Genomic DNA, 24,236 nt, shown 5'->3' with positions numbered 1-24,236 from the left:
ATCCTCTGGAAAGAAAGGTTCTTAGAAGGTAAACCTTCCAAGATACATCTTCACCATCACCATCACACACCAGTCTTCAATCCTTAGACACAGAACCCTTTCTACCTCTCTAAAAAACTCCAGGCCCCCTAAAACTAACCAAGCTGTCCTTCTGCCTTGGGATCATCCAATTTTCTTTCCTGTCACGAGTCTCCTCCAGCTTCAGTGTACACCTAGGTAACTATAACATCTGAAGAACATCTCCATTTAGGATCACTTTCTATGATAAATTCTATTCAAGATATTCACTGGTGGTTCCACACAGGTCCTCTGCCAAATTCACATACCCATAAACTTTATGTCAACCCATAGTTTTCTTGAAAAAGAAAACTATCAAATAACTTTAAAAATAAGACACAAACCTTCATAAAAATATAGTCATCAAATTTATTATTCTCATTAGGTTGCCATTTTATGAAGAATTCCTAAGATTAATGTTTCTTGACATGCAAGAGTTAGCATTAATAGCTTATGTTACTATAAATACTGCTGCTTGGAAGCAATACAACTGTTTTAGAGTTTTAAGACTACAGACTTTTATTACTCAAATCTTATTCAGTGTACGTTAAAATCAGAAGGTTCTGAACAGCTGGTTAGGAAGGTAGCCAAGATGCAGGAAAGATGTCTGCGCCTCCTTTTCAAGGGCAGCCAACTCTTGAACCGTAGGTGCCAAAATATCCACATGGCCTTTATAGTTTCCACCTGCATCACACACACAAATTATAAAGTAATGTAAATGACATGCTTGAAATAACTTGTCAGCAATACTCTGGCTCAATTACATCCGTTTATACATTGCTTCTAGCAATAAAAATGTACCACCGGGCAAGTCATCTCCACAAGTGAGTTTTAAAGACATTTAGTTAAATGCATATAAATGAATGATCAGACCTCACTAATAGTGTCCCAAGGCCCCTAGCAACCCCCCCGCCTCTCCTTTTTTTTTTTGGTTTGGAAACCACTAGGCTCAGTAGCCTGAATCTTAAAAAAAAATTTTTCAGAAACGAGCTAAGGGCATTCCAGGCAAAGGAAAGAGTATGCTGGGTTACCACTTGAAATTAAATCAAAGGTTTTCAATTCTTTGTTCAAAATTGCCATTATATTCGCTTCCTAATAATTCCATAAATGTTCAACTACTCTTTGTGACATTAACACCTCAAGAGAAACAGCTAAGCCGCTGTCCTTCATTCACATACAAATCACACAACCAAAAAAACGCTACAAGACAGGTATGGATACCGTGCTATGAGTTAATAAGGAGGAAATGATTAATAAAGTAAAAATAGACACTTACCATGATGGGATGAAATTACTCTCTTCTACACACTAAAGCCCAAGAAGGACACATTCACATTTAGAATAGAAATTAAAGTAATTCAAAACTCACCACCAGCGGCCCTTTTCTGACCATAGGTGACTTTCCCATCAAATTCATCCAATGGTACCTTTATATCTGGTTCAACCTGAGAAATGGTGCAATTCAGATGCTCTTCTATCTCAGAGAGCAACTAAGAGAGGAAAGGAAATATAAAAAGCATTTTCAAATAAAAATTTCATTTTGACAGAGTTGCATTTTAACAGTGTCCAATAAAACCAGGAGGACTATAATACTTAGGATAAATGGAAGTTAGATTTCTGAAGAGATAAACTCACAAGTTACGATTTACAAACTATAACTAACTTTATAATCAATTACTACTTTTCCCCACAGCTAACAAAGAGATAAAACCTGAGGTATTACTTTTATAATTAAATGTGGTCTATTTTTGCCATTTTAATGTGTTTTTTAGGAGTCTTACCTGCATCTCATTGTACCATATGGTGCAGCCACCATCTTCCTTGAGTCTTGTGTTGTAACATCCTTTTCCACGGCTGCTACATACGTGGTACCAAACCTACACGAAAGGTGGAAAAAAGATTAACACGTATGGAGATTGACACATGCTAGATATTTTTATCCTCAATTAGCTTTTTAAATACCCTCTGTCCCCAAGGAACAAGAAAAACAGACTGCAGTATGGTATGTCATCCAATTACTACCACCATTCAGGAGCTCATTAACTAGGTCTTCTGAAAAAGTTCTTTTTGAGAATAATCCCGAAGTCTTCCTAAAATCCCTGTCAATTACAGAAACGAATTCTCAGATAAAAACAAGGATGAAAAAGTAAATACTGGAGAATGGTATATCAAGATTATATCAAAAAATAAGGTCCAAATGCTTTCTGTGATAAAGCAAATAGCAAAAAGCAAAATGAATAACTAGTTTGGACAACAAGTTTATGGGAATTCCTTATTCTTCAAACTATTCTGTAAAATTATATCAAATTATATTGCAAAATAATAAGTTACCACCCTCTCTCACAAAAGTTTTCTGTGACACGACGTCAGGGAGGGCTTAAATAGTTTTTGGTGAAATCAAGTACATGAAAGCTATTAGTGAAAATTACATTTTGCATTTCTCCTTTCTAAATTTCATCCTACTGCAGGTCCATTCAAGAATATGGAAAAAAAGCTGCCATTAAAAAGTTCACTTAGGGTGCCTGGGTGGCTCAGTTGTTTAAGTGACTGCCTTCGGCTCAGGTCATGATCCTGGAGTCCCGGGATCGAGTCCCGCATCGGGCTCCCTGCTCAGCGGGGAGTCTGCTTCTCCCTCTGACTCTCTCCCTCTCATGCTCTCTATCACTATCTCTCTCAATAAATAAATAAAAATCTTAAAAAAAAAAAGTTCACTTATATTCCATATGCAACTGAATTCAACGTAAATGGAAAAACCAAACTGCTTTTACTTCCAATATCTAAAATGACAACACAAAAAATGAATATAATACAGCACTGAAAAGATTACCTTTTCTTTCTCTGTTGCCACCAGGGAAATGGCCAGACCCATCCTGAAAGATTTGAGAAGTCTTTATTAGACTTTATTCCTGAAGCATAGAAGCGTAAAAAAAAAAAAAAAAAAATTACAGCAGTACCTTTCAGCTCTTCCTACTCTGCCAATTCGATGTACATAGTTTTGCTTTTCATCAGGCAAGGTGACATTTATAACTGCAAATCAAAATAATTATTACCAATTGCCATTAATTTCTAAAATTTTCAACCTCATTAGATGTTTGATGTTCTAAATATTTCAAAAACATTAGAGGGTTTACTTTGAATTCCATAAAATTTAAATTGCAGTTATCAAACTTTCTTTTTACCATAAGGAACACCATGGATATCAATCCCTCTGGCGGCTACATCTGTGCAAATCAAGAATCTTACATCTCCTTTCTAAAGAGAGCAGAGAGGAGAGAAAGGAATTTATTAGGACACAGACTAAAAAATAAATAGAAATACTACCAGTCCAGTAAATGAGACCTCTAATAACTAATGTGTTACTATCAGATTAGAGGTCCAGATATTCATAATGCACTGCACTATATCTTAAATTTTTAAGTTATGATCTACTAAAACAAGACATTTAAGGTGAATAAATCAATAATTTGATTCATTTTTTATTTTCTTTTTTCTCACACCAAAGACATTAAACTGCTATAATTTGGCTTTATCTTTAGAAATCCTGACTGATAATTCAGAAGAAAGTTTATAAAATTTAAAAAAAAAGGGAAAGATAAAATAGAACAAAAATGTTACAATATAAGCATTATCTTTACCCTTATATTAAAATAAATTCAGAATACTAGGTATTTTACCTTGAGGTTACACTTTTTGTGACAACAAACAAAATCCTAAGACAAGGGAACAGAGAGTGGGCCCAGGGCTCTCACCAAGGAAATACAAATTAGTCTTTGGATGCCATCTGTGCCCCAAGGCACAGCAAAGTTACAGATGGGGTGGGGAAGGGATGATGACTGGGGTCCAGCGTAAGACCCTGGGTAGATATGGTCGGGCACACACACCGAAATGCGACCATAAAACATGCTTCAATATCCACATTCTGCTCAGTGTGGAAGCATAACCCAAAGTTCCTAAGCTCAGTTCTTCCCACCTTTTATTCATATGATGGGTCTGAGAGAAAATACTATTTGTACTCTGTCTGCACTGGGGTAAACACACTGGTAAGTCATGAGAATGCTGTGGGTGGAGGCTACTGACCTTGTGTTCTAAATGGCTCAAGCCCTCCCCACCTCCACCAAGAGCTAACCAACCTGTTCCTGGGCTGCCAGGATATAACTGGGACAGTGTGCCCCAAACAATTACAAGTATTTTTAATTCCACAAAACCATATTCTTGATACCTATCTTAAATTAATCTACAAAGTAACTTCTCTATGGGTATTACTACGAACTGTTAAAAAAAATAAGACTCACAGACACAGTTTAACTATCCCGTGATGCTTCTCCTAAAAATATCTACCTGAAAGAATTTAACTAAAACTTAAGTTGAAAATTCTTATCACAGCAGTGTTGTGCAGAGAATATATTAATTTACTATTGACTGCTAAAGATGACTAAGCCCTGTCATGGCAAGGATATTCCAACAGGGTAAAAATCTTTTAAAATTTCTAGGACAAGAACGGCTTTAATAATATTAACTGGAACTGATTAAAATTGGCTATGAGTCCCCTCTTAATTATTAAGGAAATACAATCAACTAAATAGAACTACCTTAAATCTTTCCAAGTTTTGCTTCCTTTCATGAGGCTTTCTGTCCCCATGAAGACAAACACATGAGAACTGGTGTCCTTTTTTATCAGGTCCTGGTGAAAAGCACATTAAACAGTTAACCTTGGGAAGTATTATACCAAAGACTATGTCAAAAAACCAACAGCATTCAGACTACAATGGTGCCATATAATTCTACAGAAATCTGTTCCCCAATCTGCCATAAACCATGGTTAACACAATTTCTGTCATAGGTGAAATGCCATTAAAATAAACTCCATGAGCATTAAAACTGATTTGCTTTGAAGGATATTTCTAAGTCACTTTTCCTGATCTGCAGAAGTAGACAGAACAGTATGCCAATTAAGATGTGTTACTAAAAGGAAAACACACATGTATACCAGGAACCTTTCCTATCCCATATAAAGCAAAGAACCAAAAAATGTACACAAGAGAGATCTATCTTGGAAGAACCAAAATAGGCATTATGAAGTTCATGCCCTTACTAAAAGCCACACCCACAAGCCTACCCTCCTTGGGAGGTACCCTGGCCAAAGCAGATTAGAAGCAAACTGGTAGGATGGAAAGGCAGATGCAGTGGTAGCCAATCCTAAAGAAGAAGCTCAAGTAGATACAGTAACAAAAAGCAGTCCAGTCCAGACCAAAGTAAGGGTAAACAGCCTTCTAGAGCACAACAGAACCTGTAGGCTCCATTATGAGCACAGAGTAACAATTATGCCGTAACTACTCGCCACAGTAAAGTTTAGGTTCAATAAAATTACTCCAGAATTCAAGGAAAAATATATTATGAAACCTACCCACCCAAAATGACTAACACAAGAACTAATTATGCAGAGGAGAAATAATAGCTAATCAGAACTTCCAGAGGCCTACAGCTTAGGTCTTACTGCATTCGGAATTCAAGTGGTTTAGGAAAATATCACAAACACACTCCTACTCCCCAGTTGAGCTGTGTATAGAGAAGGGAGGGATCCTTAATTCCCTTTCTTAAACCTCTGAAATTCTGGTATATATTGTGTTATTTTGGTTTTGGAAATTTGGTTTTTAGACAAAGGTACCCAGAATACTTAGGGAAGGAAGGTAAAAAGAACTAAGGAATATTACTGCTTGAGCAATGGCATTTCTTACCAAATAATCAAATCCTCCATTCAAAACCAACATGGACAGGAAGAAGTATTACAAAACAGCTGCTATAACTAAAACAACCAAGCAAGTCTGTTTGCTATGACTTGGGGGAAAAAAAAGGTACTAAACAGTTCACTGTAATTAACAATATAACCTGTTCTTCATCTGACCATTTGTTCCAACTTTTTAAAACGTTTTGGGTTTTCTGGCTCCCTGATGTACACCAATTACAAAAAGAGATGTGTTAAGAGTTCTCCCCATTATGAAAGCAGGATTTATCTGTTACCTTGTACATCTGTCAATTTTTGCTTTATATATTTTGCTTTATATATATATATATATGTGTGTGTACTTTCAAACACAGCAACAATGAAAGAATTCTAAAAGTAGATAGCTATATTTTCACATCCTAGATTATACTACTAACATTTACTATATTTCCTTTACTGTCTATCTAGCCCTTTTTCCTATGAATTCATTTTTGTATTTTTGATGCATTTCAAGGTAAATTGCAAGTATCTGTACACAGTTCAGCATGCATCTCATTAACTAGAAATGCAGTTATTTGTTTAGGTTTTATGACTTTCCTTCCAGGTGAAAGTTACATACAAGGAATGTACAAATCTTAAGTGTATATCTGCTGAGTTTTGACAAATGCATGCACCTATGCGGCCCAAAGCCCTGTCAAGATAGAGAATATGAATGTCACTCCACAAAGTACCCTCATGCCCTTTCCCAGTTAACCCCACTTCCATTCTGCTGGGGAAAGACCACTGTTGTGGGTTTCTTCTCCTTACAGATTAATTGACTCTTCTAGAACTTCACACAAATGGAATCATACAGAATATAGGCTTGCGTAAGAAATCATTCATTCTGCAAGTTGTCTGAAATTCACCCACAGCTGTTGACTCTGTTCCTTTGTATCACTGAGCAGTATTCCACTGAAAATACTTCACATCTGATTTAAGCCATTCCCCTACTGACGGCCACCTGGTATATCTTCAGTTTGGGGCTATAATAAATAAAGCTGCTATGACCATTCTTGCCCATAGCTTTTGTCAATAAATCTTGGATAAATTTTACTTATCTTGAGTAAATATTCAGGAGTTGAATTACTAAGCCATAAGAGAGCAATGTTAATTTTATTTAAAAATGTAAGACCTCTTACCGACGTGGCTGTGCAGCAATTAGTATGAGTGCTTCAGTTGTTCCACATCCTCACCAAAATCTGGCGTTGTATTTTTAATCCAGCCATTACAATGAGCGTACAATGGTATTACATTGTGACTTTGCATTTCCCTAACGACTGAGCATGTTGAGCATCCCTTCATGTTGGTTTATTTATTTCATGTTATAAGGAGCATAACATTAGAATCATCATATATTCATTGTAGGTTAACTATGTGATTACATAGTGACCTTTGTTTCTAGTTAATATTTTTGTCTTAAATTCTACTGCATCTCTTGTTAATATAGCTAGACCGACTTTCTTTTGATTAGTAGTTTAGCTGAAATATTTTTTCAGCGCTTTCGATCTGTCCATGTCCTCAGGTTTTAAGTATGTCTCTTGTAAACAGGATATAGCAGTCTAACCATCTATGCCTTTTAACCGAGGACTTCAGTCCACTGATATATAGTGTTCACTCAGATACTCAGATTTTTCCACCAGCCATCTTACTCTGTAATTTCTAACCATCCTGCTTTTTCTTATTATTTTTCCTCTTGCTTTCTTAGCCTTTTTAAGATCATTTTTTCCTCATTTATTGGTTTAGAAGATATACATTCTACTATTTAATGATTATACTTGAAATTTTAACATTAATCAATAACATTACCCTTCTTCCAAATGACAGCAGGGCCTCAGAACACTCTACTGAAACTGGAAAGCCCTCACTGTTTTCCTGGGGCTTATCCTATGAAAAAGTACTAGATGAGCACAGATACTTACAATGCAACATCACTATTTTAAATTCTGTGCATGCATTCTAGGCCGCAACAACATGAGACTAATAATCTATTAAATGAGGAAATAAACATAATTTATTTTAAGTGAGGAAACATTACCTCCTCCTTGTTGCATAAAATATTGCTCCAAGTTGTCACAGTCAATTTTGGTTCTACAGAAAATAATTGCTTGATCCATCTTGTGTTCCTTGATTGCCCGGACAGCATACTCCCCCTTCAGGATTTTAATAGCTTCAGACCACATCTCTTGAATACCATAACAACAAAAACGGAAAAAGAATTTCAATGTAAAATTGTTATAAACACACACAAATACAGTCATAGACTTACTGCTTAACTCACCTAAAACACTCTGTTTTAATATAAGTATTATAGACAAAAGTAAGTAAGATTAAGACAGGATGAAATGGTGAGAAAATATCCATTCACTCATTTGTTCCTATTTCTGTTAATGTACATTTGTGCCAGTTTAGGGGGCACCAAAAGACCTATAACCATACTTCTTATGAGGGAAAACAGACATACAAACACACAAGTAAACAGAACTTCATACCTACAACAAAACTGTTTCTACCTCTCATGGACAACTAATCATATTCTGCCTTGCATTAACTTCCCTAACTGCTCAATAAATGTTTACTCAATTATTTTAACCCCTTTTAAAAATAATTAATGTACTTTTTAAATCAATCTAACATCAGAAAGTTCACATCACTCTACAGAATAAAAACTGTACGTCAAACTAAGTCATTTCTTAGCCATCACCCCACCCCCCATCTCTGTTTCAGTAGGAAGTTGCGCTAGTTACCAACTACCTAATGTGAAATTTTAATTCTGTACCCCACCATATTTCTAAAGTCTCTCTAGACATATCTAATTGTTGTATAAACTTAAGCAAAACATTTACAAGAAAAAATATACGAAGTAACAATCTTTATTTTATAAAATGCATTCTCCAACAGTGGGAGAATACACTATTTTGAACCATCAGCATCTCTGCCCTTCTCTAACAATAAGGCTAGTTGAGCAAGCACTTTATAAATTTGGAACTGCACATAAAACTGAATTCAAAGGGACTCTATTTAATCAAGATTTCAGAAAATTCACCTTTCGGATACTTGTCATAAATCTACCCATGAATCCAACCGTGAAGCAAGTGCAGTCTCACCCTTCCCAATGATCCACCTGAGACATCTGACATCAAACATGCAGCCTAATGGGTCTGAGATCTACTCTAGGTTCTATAATCACTATCCTTGCAAAACAATGTACCTTCATAGATCTTTAAAATATTATGCACCTGATACAAACGGTCTCTGCTCTGCACAAAAGTATCTTCATTGAATTAAATGTTCAGCTTTTTAAAAAAACTGATAAATATTTAATGATTTAATGATATTCAGTTTAGGAGGATGAAAAAGTCCTGGAGATGGATGGTGGCAATGGACGCAAAGTAGGAATGTACTTCATGCCACTGAACTTGATCCACTTGAAAATGGTTAAAATGGGAAATTTTGTGTTAGGTATACTTTACCACACACAAAAAGAATAGATAAAATAGGGTGCCTGGGTGGCTCAGTTGGTTAAGCGACCGCCTTTGGCTCAGGTCATGATCCTGGAGTCCCGGGATCGAGTCCCACATCAGGCTCCATGCTTGGCGGGGAGTCTGCTTCTCCCTCTGACCCTCCCCCCCTCTCGTACTCTCTCTCTCATTCTCTCTCTCTCTCAAATAAATAAATAAAATCTTTAAAAAAAAAAAAAAGAAAAAATATTTCAAGATAATTTCTGTATCTTTCACAAAGTTGTAAGCTATTTTCCTTTGTTACTTAATTCCCTCAATGAAGAATCTACATGACATTTCTCCTGGAATTCAGGACCAATATAAAATCTGCTACCAGAGAAATTTGCTGATAGCCTACAACAAATAAGAATTCCCAAATCCAAAATACTTGTGACTTAGATGCCAGCAGACTAACATCTGAAATTCAGTGATTAATATTGCTCTTAAGTTCACTGGTATCAGCCATTTCCCCCATTTCCTTATTATTTCTATTGCTTTTACTTTCAGATTTCCTGTTCTAATTTTGTAGGTCACCTCAAATCCTTCATGCAAATAGGGCATAAATTCAGTAAGACAAACCAATTCATTTTCAAAATCTTTCAACACCATTTATTCATTCATTCATTCACCCATTCATTCATTCATTTATTTATTCATTCATTCAACTTACCCGGACTGTTAGCACCAGGTCTTGTGTTATCTTTTGCATGTACATCATCAGTCTATCAAAAGAAAAGGATAAAAAAGGGGTAGCAAGTGGCTAAGTAAGGATTCCAAACAGATATTTTTTTTGAAGGGAAAAAAGTATCTAACTTTGGACTGCATTTCAGACATACATCTTTAGAGTATATAGGCAAAACCATTCTTCAGATTTAGAAAACCCTTTAACTGTGGATCCCATTAACTGTGGATCTAAGGCTAATCAATTTTAAGTGTAATAATAAAAATGCAAAGGTGGCTTTTAGAATGTTGTATATTTACTATAACACACCTTTATTTTATAAAGGTAAATCTAAGAACAGTGGGGGGGAAAAGATAGATGGACACATGAAATTGATTTTTAGGAAAATAAGGAACTTCAAGAGGACACTAAAATATTATTAAACATAGCAATCATTGTGTCTGAAATTAGATCTATGTATACACATAATCCTACTCATTTATAAAAATTACATCAAGGAAGATGATCGTTAAAAGTAACTCTTACAGAGAAAAAAATAAAAGCCCATCACTTATTCTGTGCTCTCAAGGCCTAAACTTTTCTGCTCAATGTGCTGGACTTCTCTTTTCTTAGGTACAATATCTGGCTATAAGCATCACTTAAGCAGGTTAAGCTAGTTTATGAAAGTTTTATTCTCCACAAATGTTAACAGTGTAAAGTACTCACTCTAATGTGGTTTTTCCCAAGCCTTTCCCAGAGTCTGTCAGTTTTGGGATTCACTGGGACAACAACATGATGTACAGTGTCCGGAACGGAGTCTTCTCCTTTTAAATCAACCCATGTGGGAAAATGCATTATCTTCTCAGACAGCTTCTTCACATCAAAAGAATGCAAAGTAGCAGAGCAAACAATCACCTAAGAGGAAAAAAAAATTTAGATCAACTTTTCTTTTACAATAATAATTCTACCATATGAATACTAATGTGCGGTCCAAAGTCTGCTAACCCGGAATCTACAGATGAGTTTAATACCTGACCCTGCAGTAGCAACTAGTGGCGTGACTTTGGGCTGGTTAATCTCTCTGAACTATGGTCCCCTCACTCACAGTGAGTCCCCTCGCTCACACCAAGTCCCCTCGCTCACACCGAGTCCCCTCACTGCCACAGAAACCATGCCATCGATTCCACAAGGTCCTACAAAGACTAAGATGAAGAGGTTTCTGAAGATCTAAAATCTTAAGTTACTATTAATTCCCTTCTCTCCCCCTTAAAGCCTCTTTTACCTCTCAAATTCTTCCTAGGAAAGAAGGATGAGAAAAATAAGAGTAGTATTTTAAGAAATATTACAAAGAAAACAACTGTTTTTCAACAGCTCAAGATACTGCCCCCTCAAACAGGAAGCAGTACTCACAGTCTGGAATATAAACTCTAAATGCTCTGTACAAAAAAACAACTAAGAATTTTTTACTTATCATCTTCTGTGACACCTAATTTCCTCAAGTTCCCTTCTCCTTCATTTCTACAAGCAGCTTTTAAGACTGTTTCTTTGTGTGTACTATTTACTCAAGTAATAAAGAAAACGTTTTATACAGCAGTTAACTTAAATCAGAAGACACAAACAAAATGTAAAACAAAACAAAATAAGCATTAACACATAACAGTTGTCCACATGTATTTTAAGACGCATCCGTCATTTCATACCTGAAGTCTTTTCCCATCAGAGGTAATCTGAGGAATCTGATTGTGAATCCTATTTATAAAATCAGAGTAACCTTGAGAAAGAAGCCCATCCTGAATGAGAAGCAAAGAAAAGCATACATTTTTTAATCAATACCTGAATTTTTCTTTTGTAAATCAAATGTAGAAAGATAATGGAAATGAATTCATAAACAAACATATCCCCATATTCTCAAAATGATTATTTCCTATCAGATAAAGACAAGTTATAAATTCAACTTTAAACTCCATGTGACTAAAATATGAAAAAGCTGACAGTAAACAATCCAAAAACTATACTCCAGTATTCTAGAATGAATACGAGAGATAACCGCTCCTACCATATATCCTTAAGCACATGATTTTAATATGAACAAATGAAAACAAAAATCCTCAGTGCTAAAAAACCACCTCAATTCATATTGAAAATACTTTGGAAGTACATCTCAAGAGGCTCCAAGACATTAATGTCCTTAGAGTTCACATTGTGCAACTATGACATGAAAAAATAATTGTAATGTGTAAAATAATCTATGCACCAACAAAGATAGCTATTTGGAGCAAAAAACAAATCAATATATCTAGTCACAAGAGGGTTAAATAAACCATGAAGTATCCATATAACAGAGCACTAGACAGCCTTTAAAAACTGTTCACAAATAAGGACATGAAATACTTATGATACTTTATTAAGGAAAAAAAAAAGGTTTCTTTTTTTTCACATATTTGAAATCATTTCAAATCAAGCTATTCACATAGCCTGATTTACCACATAAAATAGTATTTATATAAATACAAGGAGTGGATGAAAATATACCAAACTGGCAATAATGATTATTTCTAGGTATTGGGATCATGACTGAATTGTGTTTTTTTTCATCATTTTAACATATTTTTATCTCCAAAAACATAAGCAAACTTTTTTTTTTAAAGCATAACTATATTTCAACATACAGCTTCATCCAGGACCAGGAATCTAACTTGGGATAAGTTCAGTTTTCCAGTTGACACCAAATCATCTAGTCTTCCTGGAGTGCCAACGACTATATCTACCTGAAAAATATCAAAAGAAGCACCTAATGAAAACCAAAGCACTATTATGATCACTGTAAAACAGCAACCAACAGTGGTTTACTTACAGTGAAAACATGCATACTGAAGCAGTCTCTATCAGCTCAAAATTCTCAGGACAGGAGCTCTAGATAATGCCCTATTACCAAACCTGTATTTGGTTTGGAATTAATGTGAAGATTTTGGTAACTGATTTTGACATCCTTAACTGTTACGTACAGTCTAATATATAAAACTTGTATTTTCTGAGTGAATGAATTTATGGGGAACTCTGAAATCAAACCAGGATTCAAATCCCAGGTCCACCATTACCCAGCTGTGTGACCTCAACTTAGTTCACCTCTTCTAGTTTCAACTTTCTCTTTTTTGAAATGGGCAACACCTTTGGCATTGCAAGACAGTTGTGACAACTGAGAGATGAGATACATAAATCACCTGATGCCTAGTATGCCAGGTGCTTGATAAATGTAGTTATAGTTGATAACGGTGATGATCTGACTACCTCGGAATACTACTTGTCAAGTGCTTATAATGAACAGGCACTGTGCTAATGTTTTACAAGTACTGTATCATCTCATGACCACTAAAGAAAACACTATTATTATTCCCTTTTTTTAAGTAGGCTCCAAGCCCAGTGTGGAGCCCAACGCAGGGCTTGAGCTCATGACCCTGAGAGCAACACCTGAGCTGTGATCAAGAGTCGGATGCTTCACTGACTCAGCCACCCAGGTGCCCCAATTAGTCCTATTTTTAAATGAGGAACCTGAAGTTTAGAATACTAAAATCACAAGAACTTAAATGATATAGCTTGTAAGTACCCAAACTGGGATTTCAAACTCAGTCCAAACATGAGAAAAGGTCTAACTCAAGAACAAGTTTTATTTAACTTTTTTTTTTTTAAAGATTTTATTTATTTATTTGACAGAGAGAGACACAGTGAGAGAGGGAACACAAGCAGGGGGAGTGGGAGAGGGAGAAGCAGGCTTCCCGTGGAGCAGGGAGCCCGACGCGGGGCTCGATCCCAGGACCCTGGGACCATGACCTGAGCCGAAGGCAGACGCTTAACGACTGAGCCACCCAGGTGGTTATTATTAAGGTAAGTTATTTTTTTTTAAGATTTTATTTATTTATTTATTTATTTATTTGAGAGAGAGAGAGAGAAACAGCATGAGAGGGGAGAGGGTCAGAGGGAGAAGCAGGCTCCCCACTGAGCAGGGAGCCCGATGTGGGACTCGATCCCAGGACTCCGGGATCATGACCTTAGCTGAAGGCAGTTGCTTAGCCAACTGAGCCACCCAGGTGCCCTAAGGAAAGTTATTTTTAAAGTGTACATAACGGGACACCTGGGTGGCTCAGTTGGTTAAAGTGTACATAAGGATGAGTGTGTGTGAGCACAAATAAGATATTATATAAAGTCATTCAATAAATTAGGCAATTCAAAACAAAACTTCTACTCTATTAAACGGCCTGAAAACTCACTTCTATTCTTAATTGTTTTCTCCACCGTAGCCTAAAAACATAACATTCTCCTAACAAATTTATCACTGTAGTATCATTACTTCAATATCCCACCCCTTGAAAAAGCAGAATACTGCACTGAACAGACTTTTGATTCGAACCAATATGAGGTATTTATATTCCCATGAAAAATGAAAGACTTTCTGAAGCGACTATTTCATTTGTACTGATAACTACAAGGAAGTCTCAATTCATTGTAGAGAATATTGCTTGTAAATATGAAGATAAGGCCTGTTTAATGTATTAAGAACCAACTACGTGCCAAGCACTGTGACGACAGGTGCTGTACATAGCAATGAACAAAATATTCTGGTTCTGTGTGTAACATCTCTTTACTAAAGGATTCCAACCCACATGTGAGTTTCCACTCTCAATTTCAGCAGCTAAAGTCAGTGTGAAAACTCACTTTATGTGAAATATAGACACTGGGTCTCTCAGGTTTAAAAAAGGATAAATTGGAAAAACCTGTATAATAGCACCAACTACTCCTCTAGGCCTCAACTGCGCATGTTGCATAACTGTGCAACTTCTTAAAATTGTAAAAATTACATAGTTCTACTGTCTCACTCCAAAGCTGACTTCTAGCCCAGCACAAGACATAACATAAGACTACGGCTGAGTCAGAGGATGATGGGAGATCAAAGGAGGAGAGAATACAGATGGAAAGAGCAGAAGGAGAATATATTAGATTCCCTAAGTAGAATGGAACTGAATCCTGTCAAGAAAGCCACAGAGTAACATTGCCATTGGATTTAGCCAGTACCAAATTTTAGATATGACTGACAGAAGCATATAGAATTCCCTAAAAGCTCCACAGCTGGAAAACAGGAGTTAAGAAGCTTAATAAATTATGAGGAAAATGGATTTGGGTTTGAGGAGCCAAGAATGGGAATGAACATTAAATCTCTTACAACCACTAAAAAATATAGCACAGCAAATAAGAACTTATCAAAGCAATATTACTATCTTAAAATAGTATTAACAAGTACAGTAATAGGATTCTTTGCTTTTAATATGTCACACCGGGTCAATCTAAACCATACGGCATAAAATTTCATTTGACAGGGCACCAATGGAACTGAAGGAAGTGGACATATTTCCTTGCTGTGGTTCAGTATCAGGTGGGTTAGATTAAATGATAAAATATTTAGGAAAGGAAATGGAAGAGAAATTTGAAACAGGCAAGTTATTTCATACATATGAAATATTTTATGAAGTCATTTCTATATCTAGCTTCACAGAATTGATGGGCCCGGTTAAGAATATTCCCCAATAATGAGGATCCTGGTCCTAGCTTTGTCCTTTGTAACTGCATGCCTTCGAGCACCCTCTGTAAGACTCCCCTGACCCACATCTGCACTCATTTCCCTCCTCCTGAAACCACAGTTTATCACTTTTCATCCTTCCCTTGGGTCACTGCCAAAACATCTATATTCTCTGCAATCCACTTGATTTCCATTTCTACTCCTAACTCCAGTTTCTTCTTTTTCCATTATCCCCAAAAGAAAGGACTCTTTTTTTTTTTTTTAAAGATTTTATTTATTTATTTGAGAGAGAGAATGAGAGAGAGAGCACATGAGAGGGGGGAGGGTCAGAGGGAGAAGCAGACTCCCTGCCGAGCAGGGAGCCCGATGCGGGACTCGATCCCGGGACTCCAGGATCATGACCTGAGCCGAAGGCAGTCGCTTAACCAACTGAGCCACCCAGGCGCCCCCAAAAGAAAGGACTCTTAATTCATGAGAAAGCAAGAAGAAAATCTCCAAGTGATCAAAAGGTAAACCAAAAAAAAAAAAAAAAAAAAATCACGTATGCTGAATTTTGCATGAGGGGTTTGGAAGTAACTACTGTGATGTATACTCTTGGGAAAAGAAAAGACATACTTGCAACATGTTTTTGAACAAATTTTGTTTTGATCTAGTTCTAATTTCAGCCTCACTTGATTTTTCTTGAAACACAACAGAAGTACACTGCCAAAATGACAACTCATAATGTAACCTCTTAAAAATTAAAAGTACAACTTACCCCATTATCCAAAACAGAGAGCTGATCCCGCGCTGCAACACCTCCAATTATCAGAAGCTCCCTGAAATAATACCATAATGATAACATAGAAAAAGATTAAAGCTTCCTTTATCGTTTGATTTATTCTATCCATTTCTCTTAAGTGGAAATGAAGGTTGAGTTAGGTGAGAAAGAATCTACAACAAAAGGCTGCAGAAGGGTGGAAAGCGAGCACTTCATTTCCAGCAGCCACATAAATGCTAGAGCAGGCCGACGTGCCAAGGAGCACGTGAAAGCTCAGAACCCAGAGGATGCCAGTTCCCGTTTGTCTCCATGTCCTCCTGTACTAGGTTAATTGCTGGGGCTCCAAAATCTGCTTTCAATCTATACCTTCTTGGACAGCTGTGGTTGTATGTGTATAAAATATCTCTGAAAGAATATATAAATACCAATTTTTAAAACTTGCCTCCAGGTAGGATAACTAAAAACTGGGGTGAAAGACTTATTTTTCACAGGATATTCTTTTGTACTGTTTGAATTTTTCTCATTCCTTATAATTTTTTTTTTTTTTTTTAACGTTTAGGTTAAGAAAGATCACCTTATGTCAAGGCCATTCGGGGGGGGGGGGGGGGGGGAAGAACAGTCTTTTCACCAGTGGCGCTGGAACAAATGGATACGCACATGCGAAAGACTGAAGTCAAACCTCTTCTTTACACTACACAGAAAAATTAACTCAAAATGAATTAAGGTGCAATTATAAGACATAAACCTATAAAACTCTTAGAAGAAAACATAGGGGAAATTTTCATGACTTTGTGTTAGGCAAAGTCTCATCACATACAACACCAAAAACAAAAGCAACAAATGAAAAAAAAAATTGGACTTCATCAATATTAAAAACTTTTGTACTTCAAAGACACTATCAAGAGAGTGAAAATATTTGCAAATCCTGTATCTAATAAATAATATTACATGGGTATCAGAATACATAAAGAACTCTCACAACTCAACAAAAAGACAACCCAATTGAAAAATGGGCCAAGAATGTGGACATTACAAATGGCCGATAAACATAAGAAAAGATGTTCAACATCATTAACTATTAGGGAAATGCAAATCAAAACCATAAAAAGATACTACTTCACACCCATTAGGATGGCTACAGTCAAAATGAGAGATAAGGGTTGATGAGGATTTGGAGAAACTGGAACCCTCACATAAAACTAGTAGGAATGTAATATGGTGTTGTCACTTTAGAACACAGTTGGGCGGTTCCTGAAAACATTGAACATGAAGCTACTATATGAGCCAGCAATTCCACTACTAGGTATATATCCAGAAGAAATGAAAATGATGTCCACACAAAAACTTGCACACTAATGTTCACAACACAGTAGCCAAAAAGTGGTAACAACCCAAATGTCCATCAACTAATGGATGCATAAGCAAAAACATGGTGCATGCATATAAATGGGATACTTTTTGGCAATAAAAAAGAACTAAGCACAGATCCACACTGAACCCTGACAACATCATGGTAAGTGAGAGAGGCCAGTCACAAAAAAGCATGTATCACCCAATCCCATTTATGTAAAATGTCCAAAATAGGCAAATCTACAGACAGAAAATATATTGGTGGTTGCCTAGACATGGAGAGGTCAAGAGGAAACCAAATGGCTGTTAACAGGTACAGTGTTTCCTTTGAGGGTGAGGAAAAAGTTTAAAAATTGGTTTTGTTGATAGCTGTACAACTCTGTGAATATAATAAAAACTAAAAGCAACCTGAACACTTTAAAGAGTGGGTTGTATGGTATGTGAATTAGACCTCACTAAAGCTATTTACCAAAAGATTGTCTCCTTCTTATAAAGCAGGCAAAATTATTTCCTGATACAGCCAGATAACTTTCAATCAGAAATATCTACCATGTATCTTCCTTTATTAATTTTATTCTTAATGATCAATCTTTTAAAAAATCCTAGAACACACTAAGAAAGTAGATGACTTTAACACTGAGTCTTATAACACCACGACTGATTAAGAATTGGCTTTATGGTTTCCTATCTTCATCTTGAACAATTTAGATAGGAGAAATACACAACACAAAGTGCTTTCTTGCCTATGAATGTCCATTATCTTGGCATATTCCCTAACCACCTACCACTCTAGAGCCATTACATTTCCTAAATCTGGTAATACTAGATGCCAGATTATCTAGGTAAGAATCACCTGGAAGAGCTGCCATTCTTAAGAAAACAAAAAATTCTACTTCCTATTCCCTGGAAATTCTGATTCAGTATATCCAAGAGAAGAACAATAAATAATTTATATCTTTAAATAAGGTCTCTAAGTTCCCAGGTTTGGAAACTATGGTCCTTAAATCTATCATTTCTTCTGCTACAATAATCTTATCCACTTTCCTCATCAGATATATTTATCCCTATGAATTTAGCAGAAGATACACACACCCCAATCTATGCTTGTGTGCAAAGCACTGTAGGCTTGAGGAATATAAAAGAACAGCCCTTGACTTAAGGATTGTAAAACTAAGTTGGGATGAGCAAAGCTATGCATACTTAAAACAAGGAACACTAACATGTGACAGTGTATAAGGATTAAGGTGAGGCATACACAGTCAGTGGTATCCAAGGAGGGAGAAAGGACTGGGCTGGTACAGCCAGGTTAGCTTCACAGACTAGGACTTGAGCTGGGTTTTCAAGGAAGGCTCATTTGTACAGAATACCAAAATGAGTAAACCACAATTTTACCTTCTTAACAAATAAACTGATTTTATTATTCATCTTCCCTTCCAGTCCCTGTCCATAAGCATGTTAATCTTTACACATAATTATAGCATAACAATCCATTCATATTAGCATCTTACATTCTTCAAAAAAAACACTCTCTTATGAAGAATTCCAAGTCCCTTACACGAGCAGATGCCCTGGTTGTGTCCTCCAACAGTGACTTTCCCTGTCATATCCCCCAGGCATTTTATCCCATTTATTCCATTGTTTCTCTCCCTTTCACACAATCCCCACACTCCCACACTTAATTCTGTGCAAGCAAAGACTTTCTCATTGTTATGGCCCTGATCCTGAGCCTAAGACTTCACACATAGTAGGTATTCAAATAGTTCCCAAATGAGTGACATGCATCAATCCTCAAAACAAAATTAAGAATTATTTTACTTGAAAAATTGCATCAAGTATAATTTATCCCTGAGTAAGTTTAACTTGTAAGAAAGATCAGTATTAAAAAGACAGTCCTGCGTGATGTCAACGATTCCAAGTTTCTGAAATCATACAGTGGTGATGCTGGTACAACTGACTATGCCAAAAACCACTGAATTGTACACTTTAAATGGTGACTTTATGGTGTGAGAATTATGCTTCAATAAAAAACATAATTAACAAAAACCAAGTGACAAATCAACCCACAGAGTAGTTTATAAAGTATGGCTTTCCCCAAAACAAAAGGGATTGCTAGTGAGCAAGGAGCTCCACAAGATCACCTAACTTACGGTCTCCCCTCAAAGGTACCCAGAGCCCTCTAACTAGGTAGTGACCAGTGAAAGGCCAAATGGAAAGTCCTCATCCCTGTGAGACAGGCTAGACTCAGCTTCCCCAAACAGTTTACCAACATGCTAGAAACAGTGATAGATTTTCTACACAAATAAAGTGATGGATCTAAACTGAATGAAATGTTCCCTTTAAAAAATTAATTTTGGGGCGCCTGGGTGGTACAGTCAGTTAAGCCTCCAACTCTTGGTTTTGGCTCAGGTCGTGACCTCAGGGTCATGGGATTAAGCCCCACTTCAGGCTCTGTGCTCAGGGAGGAGTCTGCTTAAGAGTCTCTCTCCTCTCTCCCTCTGCCCCTCCACACCCCCCGCCCCCACACACGTGCACACGCTCTAAAATAAATCTTTAAAAAATACAAAATAAAAAATTAATTCTTACTGATACTGTTTTGTAAACCATGACATTTCATGGAAAAGAAAAATCTCAATTTACTTACTTTTGAACAAACTTATCAAACAAGAGTTTCAGGAGTGCCTGGGTGGCATCCAACTCTTGATTTCAGCTCAGGTCATGATCTCAGGGTTGTGATATCTAGTCTCCGTCTGGCTCTGGGCTGGGAGTAAAGCCTGCTTAAGATTCTCACTGCCCCTCCCCCACCTCACCTCCCCATCCCAGCGTGGGAGTCGCTCTCCCTCAGGAAAAGAAAAAAAAGAGAAACAAAAACAAAATAAACATTTAAAAAACTTAACAGGAGTTTTATATAAAAACTAAATGCTACTATGTATCAAAGTTAAATAGTTACACACACACCTGTGCATATGTATGCATACTGAATTTCTACCTCATTTTTTTTCTTATTCTTCTTCCAAACACCTCAAACCTAAAAAAAAAAAGGCATTCGAGCACAAAAGGAAGCTTTACCTTAATTTAGGATTATCAATATATTTCTTAAACTGCTTGACGTTATTCAAAGTTTGTTCAGCTAACTCCCGGGAGGGCTCGACGATGAGAGCTTTCGGAGCATTGGGGAGAAACTTCGTTTGTGCCACTTGTGCATTACCTTAAGAAAATAAAAACCAATGGACCATGTTCAAATCACCCCTCCATGCCTTCGGTTGTAAAGCATGAGCGCAAATATTCCAATACCAAAATTTTCAATAACAACTGTCAAAAAGTATAGATGTTCATAAAACAAAATAAAGCTAAGATTCCTAAAATGAACTACAGCTTCCTTAAATTTACTTGCAGTGATTGCAATAGATTATACGTCTTGTGATAAAGTAAACAAGCTATGAAATGTATTTACTTTAAGTAACTAAAATTGATTAGCCAACACAATGGTAGAGTATGAGCTTTGGAGTCCGACTGCTTGGGTTTAAATTCAGTTCTACCACTTACTTGCTGTGTGACCTTGGGCAAGTTACGTCAAGTCCCTATTCCTCGAGGTCTTTGTCTGTAAAATGGGAAGAGTACTACCTTATAGGGTTGTGAAGATTAAATAATCTATGTAAAGAACTTAACACAGTGCCATGACATTTAATAAGCACAATTTTATAAATACTAGATATCATCATCATGATCAAGTTCCCCAAAACGTCTAAACTGAAACCAAATACTCAAGAGTTTATGAATTAGGTTTTGAAACTGAATTTTACTGACATGTTAAGTAAAGATGTGTGACTAAACCAGCACAGGGAGCATGTGTAACTCACTCACTATGAGAAGCCTCCTTACTGGAGTTTTCGCCAGTACCCCATTCTTGCAATTCTTACCCACTCAGGAGCAATACCTGTGTGCTGTGATTTAACAACATAACTATCCGATGCCTTGGAAAGAGCAACAAAACCATCTTTTGGTGGAAACTTAAATTCTTCTTCACCAAAGTTAAATTTTAGTTCGGCATTCTAGCATGGAATAAAGGGAGAAAATGAAAATTCTTAACCTAACAGCAAACTAACCAGTACAAAATAAAGCGTATCAAAGTAGCTTATAATCATAGCATCATTTTTCTGATTACCTTTAAAACACAAGCAGGAAAGAGGGCTTGGTTCTTCATATGTGGTGGTATTTCAAATGCCAGACCAAGGTCTTTTCCTAAAAAAAAAAAAAAGAGAGAGAAAGAGATTGAGGAAAGTGAAATGATCAGAAAAGAACATCCACATGTTCACATCATCAAATCTACCAACCTACCCGCATTCATGCTTTCCCATCCTATTCCCACGGATAAATTGGATTGCCTAATGTCAAACTCCTCTTTTTTACTTTACTCCTGCAAGTGCCCCTTCACCCGCTCTACATTTTCAATCATTCCCTTCATACCGATCACTTCCATTAGACACAACAAGATAGTCCATGGCATACGAGCATACGATAACATTAAAACACAGACAGCCTCCTTGAATCCACATCTTCCTCTATTTACCTTCTATTTTTCTTCTCTCGTTTGTAGTAAAACTCCCTGATTTCCATTTTCACTGTGTCATTTCATTTCATCCCATTCTCTATTGAAGTGATTCCCAATCAGGCTCCCCCCAATTCACCCGTCACGCTCACCAAACAGAGATCATCAGTGATATCCACTTGCCAAACCCAGCAGTTAACCTTCATCTTTCTTTCTAGGCTACACCCATCAGCAGCACTGGATACAATCTGATTCTTCCCTTCTTCAAATACTTTCTTCAGCTGTACTACAGGACCTCAATCTCTCTTGGTTCTCCTCCTTCACCTCTGCTAAGATTCTCCACAATCTGCTGACTTCTAACCAAAAGAACACCCCAGGACTCAGATCTCTCCTATTCCTTATTTACTCTCATTCCCTAGGTGATCTCATTCAGTCCTCTGGCTTTAATTATCATCTATAAGCCAATGTCTCCCAAAGCTGTATCTCCAACCCTGACCTCCTGACTTACGCATTTAATCACTTACTTGACTTCGCCACTTAGATGTGTAATAAATATCTCAAATTTAATATGCCCCAAATAGAACCCCCAGCATCCCACTGGCTCCCTATCTACTGCTCCCATGCCTGCCACTCTGTTTTTAACACAGAAGCCATGATATACGGTGAACGTGAAGAGAGAAGATATCAATTCTCTACTCAAAACCCTAATGGCTTCCAATCTCACTCAGACAGTTTGTATATGGCCTGGCCTCACTACCCCAACTGACCTAACATCCTACTATCCCGCTCCATGCTTAGTGTGTTCCAGACCCACTGGCCTCCTCAGTGTCACTCAAATACCTCAAGCACGCTTTTGTCTCAAGGCCTTTGCATTTACTGTTCCCTCTGCTTGAAATACTCTTTGAAGATTTCTGTACGGCCCACCCCACCCAACTCATTCAGATTGCTACTCAAATGGCACCTTATCAGAGAAGGCTTCTCTGACCACCCAGTCTAAAGTAGCTTACCCCTAGACGGTTATCACCCTCCAGTCCCTTACCCTGATTACACTCCTTTCAGTGTACTTGTTCCAACCTAACATATTATGCATCTGTCTGTCTCTCCCCACCAGTAGGTAAGCCACAAGATGAAACATGTTTGTCTACTCCATCTTCTGCTCTTTCTCCAGCACCTACCAGTGTGCCTGGCACAGAGTAAATGCTCAATAAGTACTGGTTCAAAAGAAGGGCAGGGAGGGAGGGAGGACTGAAGAAGAGGGTAAGGGAATTATAAATCACAAATACTGGGTATCTATCTTCTCTAAAAAGACAATCCATTGAGGAGTGCCTGGGTGGCTCAGTCGGTTAAGCAGCTGCCTTCAGCTCAGGTCATGATCCCAGGGCCCTGGGATCAAGCCCCACATTGGGCTCCTTGCTCCACAGGGAGCCTGCTTCTCCCTCTCCCTTTGCCTGCCTGCCTGCCGCTCCCCCTGCTTGTGCTCTCTCTCTCACTCTCTCTCTCTGTGTCAAATAAAAAAAATTAAAAAAAAAAAGACAATCCATTGAAAGCTTACCATTTTTGGAGAATTTGAGATGCCCTTTATCTATATCAAGGTAACATCCAATGGTATCATGCATAGTGAATTCCTAGAAAAGTAGAAAGTGAAATGCTGTTTATAGAAAAAAAAAAATTGTAAATTAAAGCTAAAAGTTCACCTATAGCTACATCAAAAGTAGTCAGTGCTTCAAAATAATTCCTTGAAGCCCTAATGGAGGTGTTAAAAATCCCTACTGGGGCGCCTGGGTGGCTCAATCAGTGCAGCACACAACTCCTGATCTCAGGGTTCCGAGTTCAAGTCCCACGTTGGGTGTAAAGATTACTTAAAAGTAAAATCTTTAAAAACAAAACAAACAAACAAAATGCCTATTACAGCAAATCATATATCATAGTAGAGGCATCCTGACAGGCTTTTTAGAGTCAACATGATATTCAGGCTCATCCACATTACTATAGATTTAGACGTGACAGAAAACCACATTTAGATTCACCACGACGA

General features: G+C 37.1%; 1 protein-coding gene across 2 annotated transcripts in view; it reads right to left on the bottom strand.

Moving 5' to 3' along the window:
- Positions 1–412: 412 nt before the first annotated feature.
- DDX1 (DEAD-box helicase 1) overlaps positions 413–24,236 on the bottom strand; it is a 34,757-nt gene continuing 10,933 nt past the window's right edge. The window contains exons 10-26 of one of the 2 annotated variants that reach the window (XM_021697315.1): positions 23,754–23,826; positions 21,818–21,894; positions 21,590–21,704; positions 20,722–20,860; positions 16,303–16,363; positions 12,646–12,744; positions 11,677–11,766; positions 10,703–10,891; positions 9,986–10,037; positions 7,854–8,000; positions 4,647–4,738; positions 3,237–3,309; positions 3,012–3,084; positions 2,885–2,927; positions 1,839–1,934; positions 1,427–1,547; positions 413–741 (exon numbers count right to left, since the gene is read on the bottom strand). In XM_021697315.1, coding sequence (XP_021552990.1) covers positions 611–741; positions 1,427–1,547; positions 1,839–1,934; positions 2,885–2,927; positions 3,012–3,084; positions 3,237–3,309; positions 4,647–4,738; positions 7,854–8,000; positions 9,986–10,037; positions 10,703–10,891; positions 11,677–11,766; positions 12,646–12,744; positions 16,303–16,363; positions 20,722–20,860; positions 21,590–21,704; positions 21,818–21,894; positions 23,754–23,826 — 1,671 coding nt within the window. In that variant the 3' untranslated portion in view covers positions 413–610. The remainder of the gene's footprint in view (positions 742–1,426; positions 1,548–1,838; positions 1,935–2,884; positions 2,928–3,011; positions 3,085–3,236; positions 3,310–4,646; positions 4,739–7,853; positions 8,001–9,985; positions 10,038–10,702; positions 10,892–11,676; positions 11,767–12,645; positions 12,745–16,302; positions 16,364–20,721; positions 20,861–21,589; positions 21,705–21,817; positions 21,895–23,753; positions 23,827–24,236) is intronic. The other variant, XM_044918889.1, reaches the window with a different exon arrangement.

The sequence above is a fragment of the Neomonachus schauinslandi genome, chromosome 10 (assembly GCF_002201575.2).
Source record: "Neomonachus schauinslandi chromosome 10, ASM220157v2, whole genome shotgun sequence".
NCBI lineage: Eukaryota > Metazoa > Chordata > Mammalia > Carnivora > Phocidae > Neomonachus > Neomonachus schauinslandi.
The sequence above is the reverse complement of the archived record's forward strand: the minus strand, read 5'-3'. Positions and strand labels throughout refer to the sequence as shown.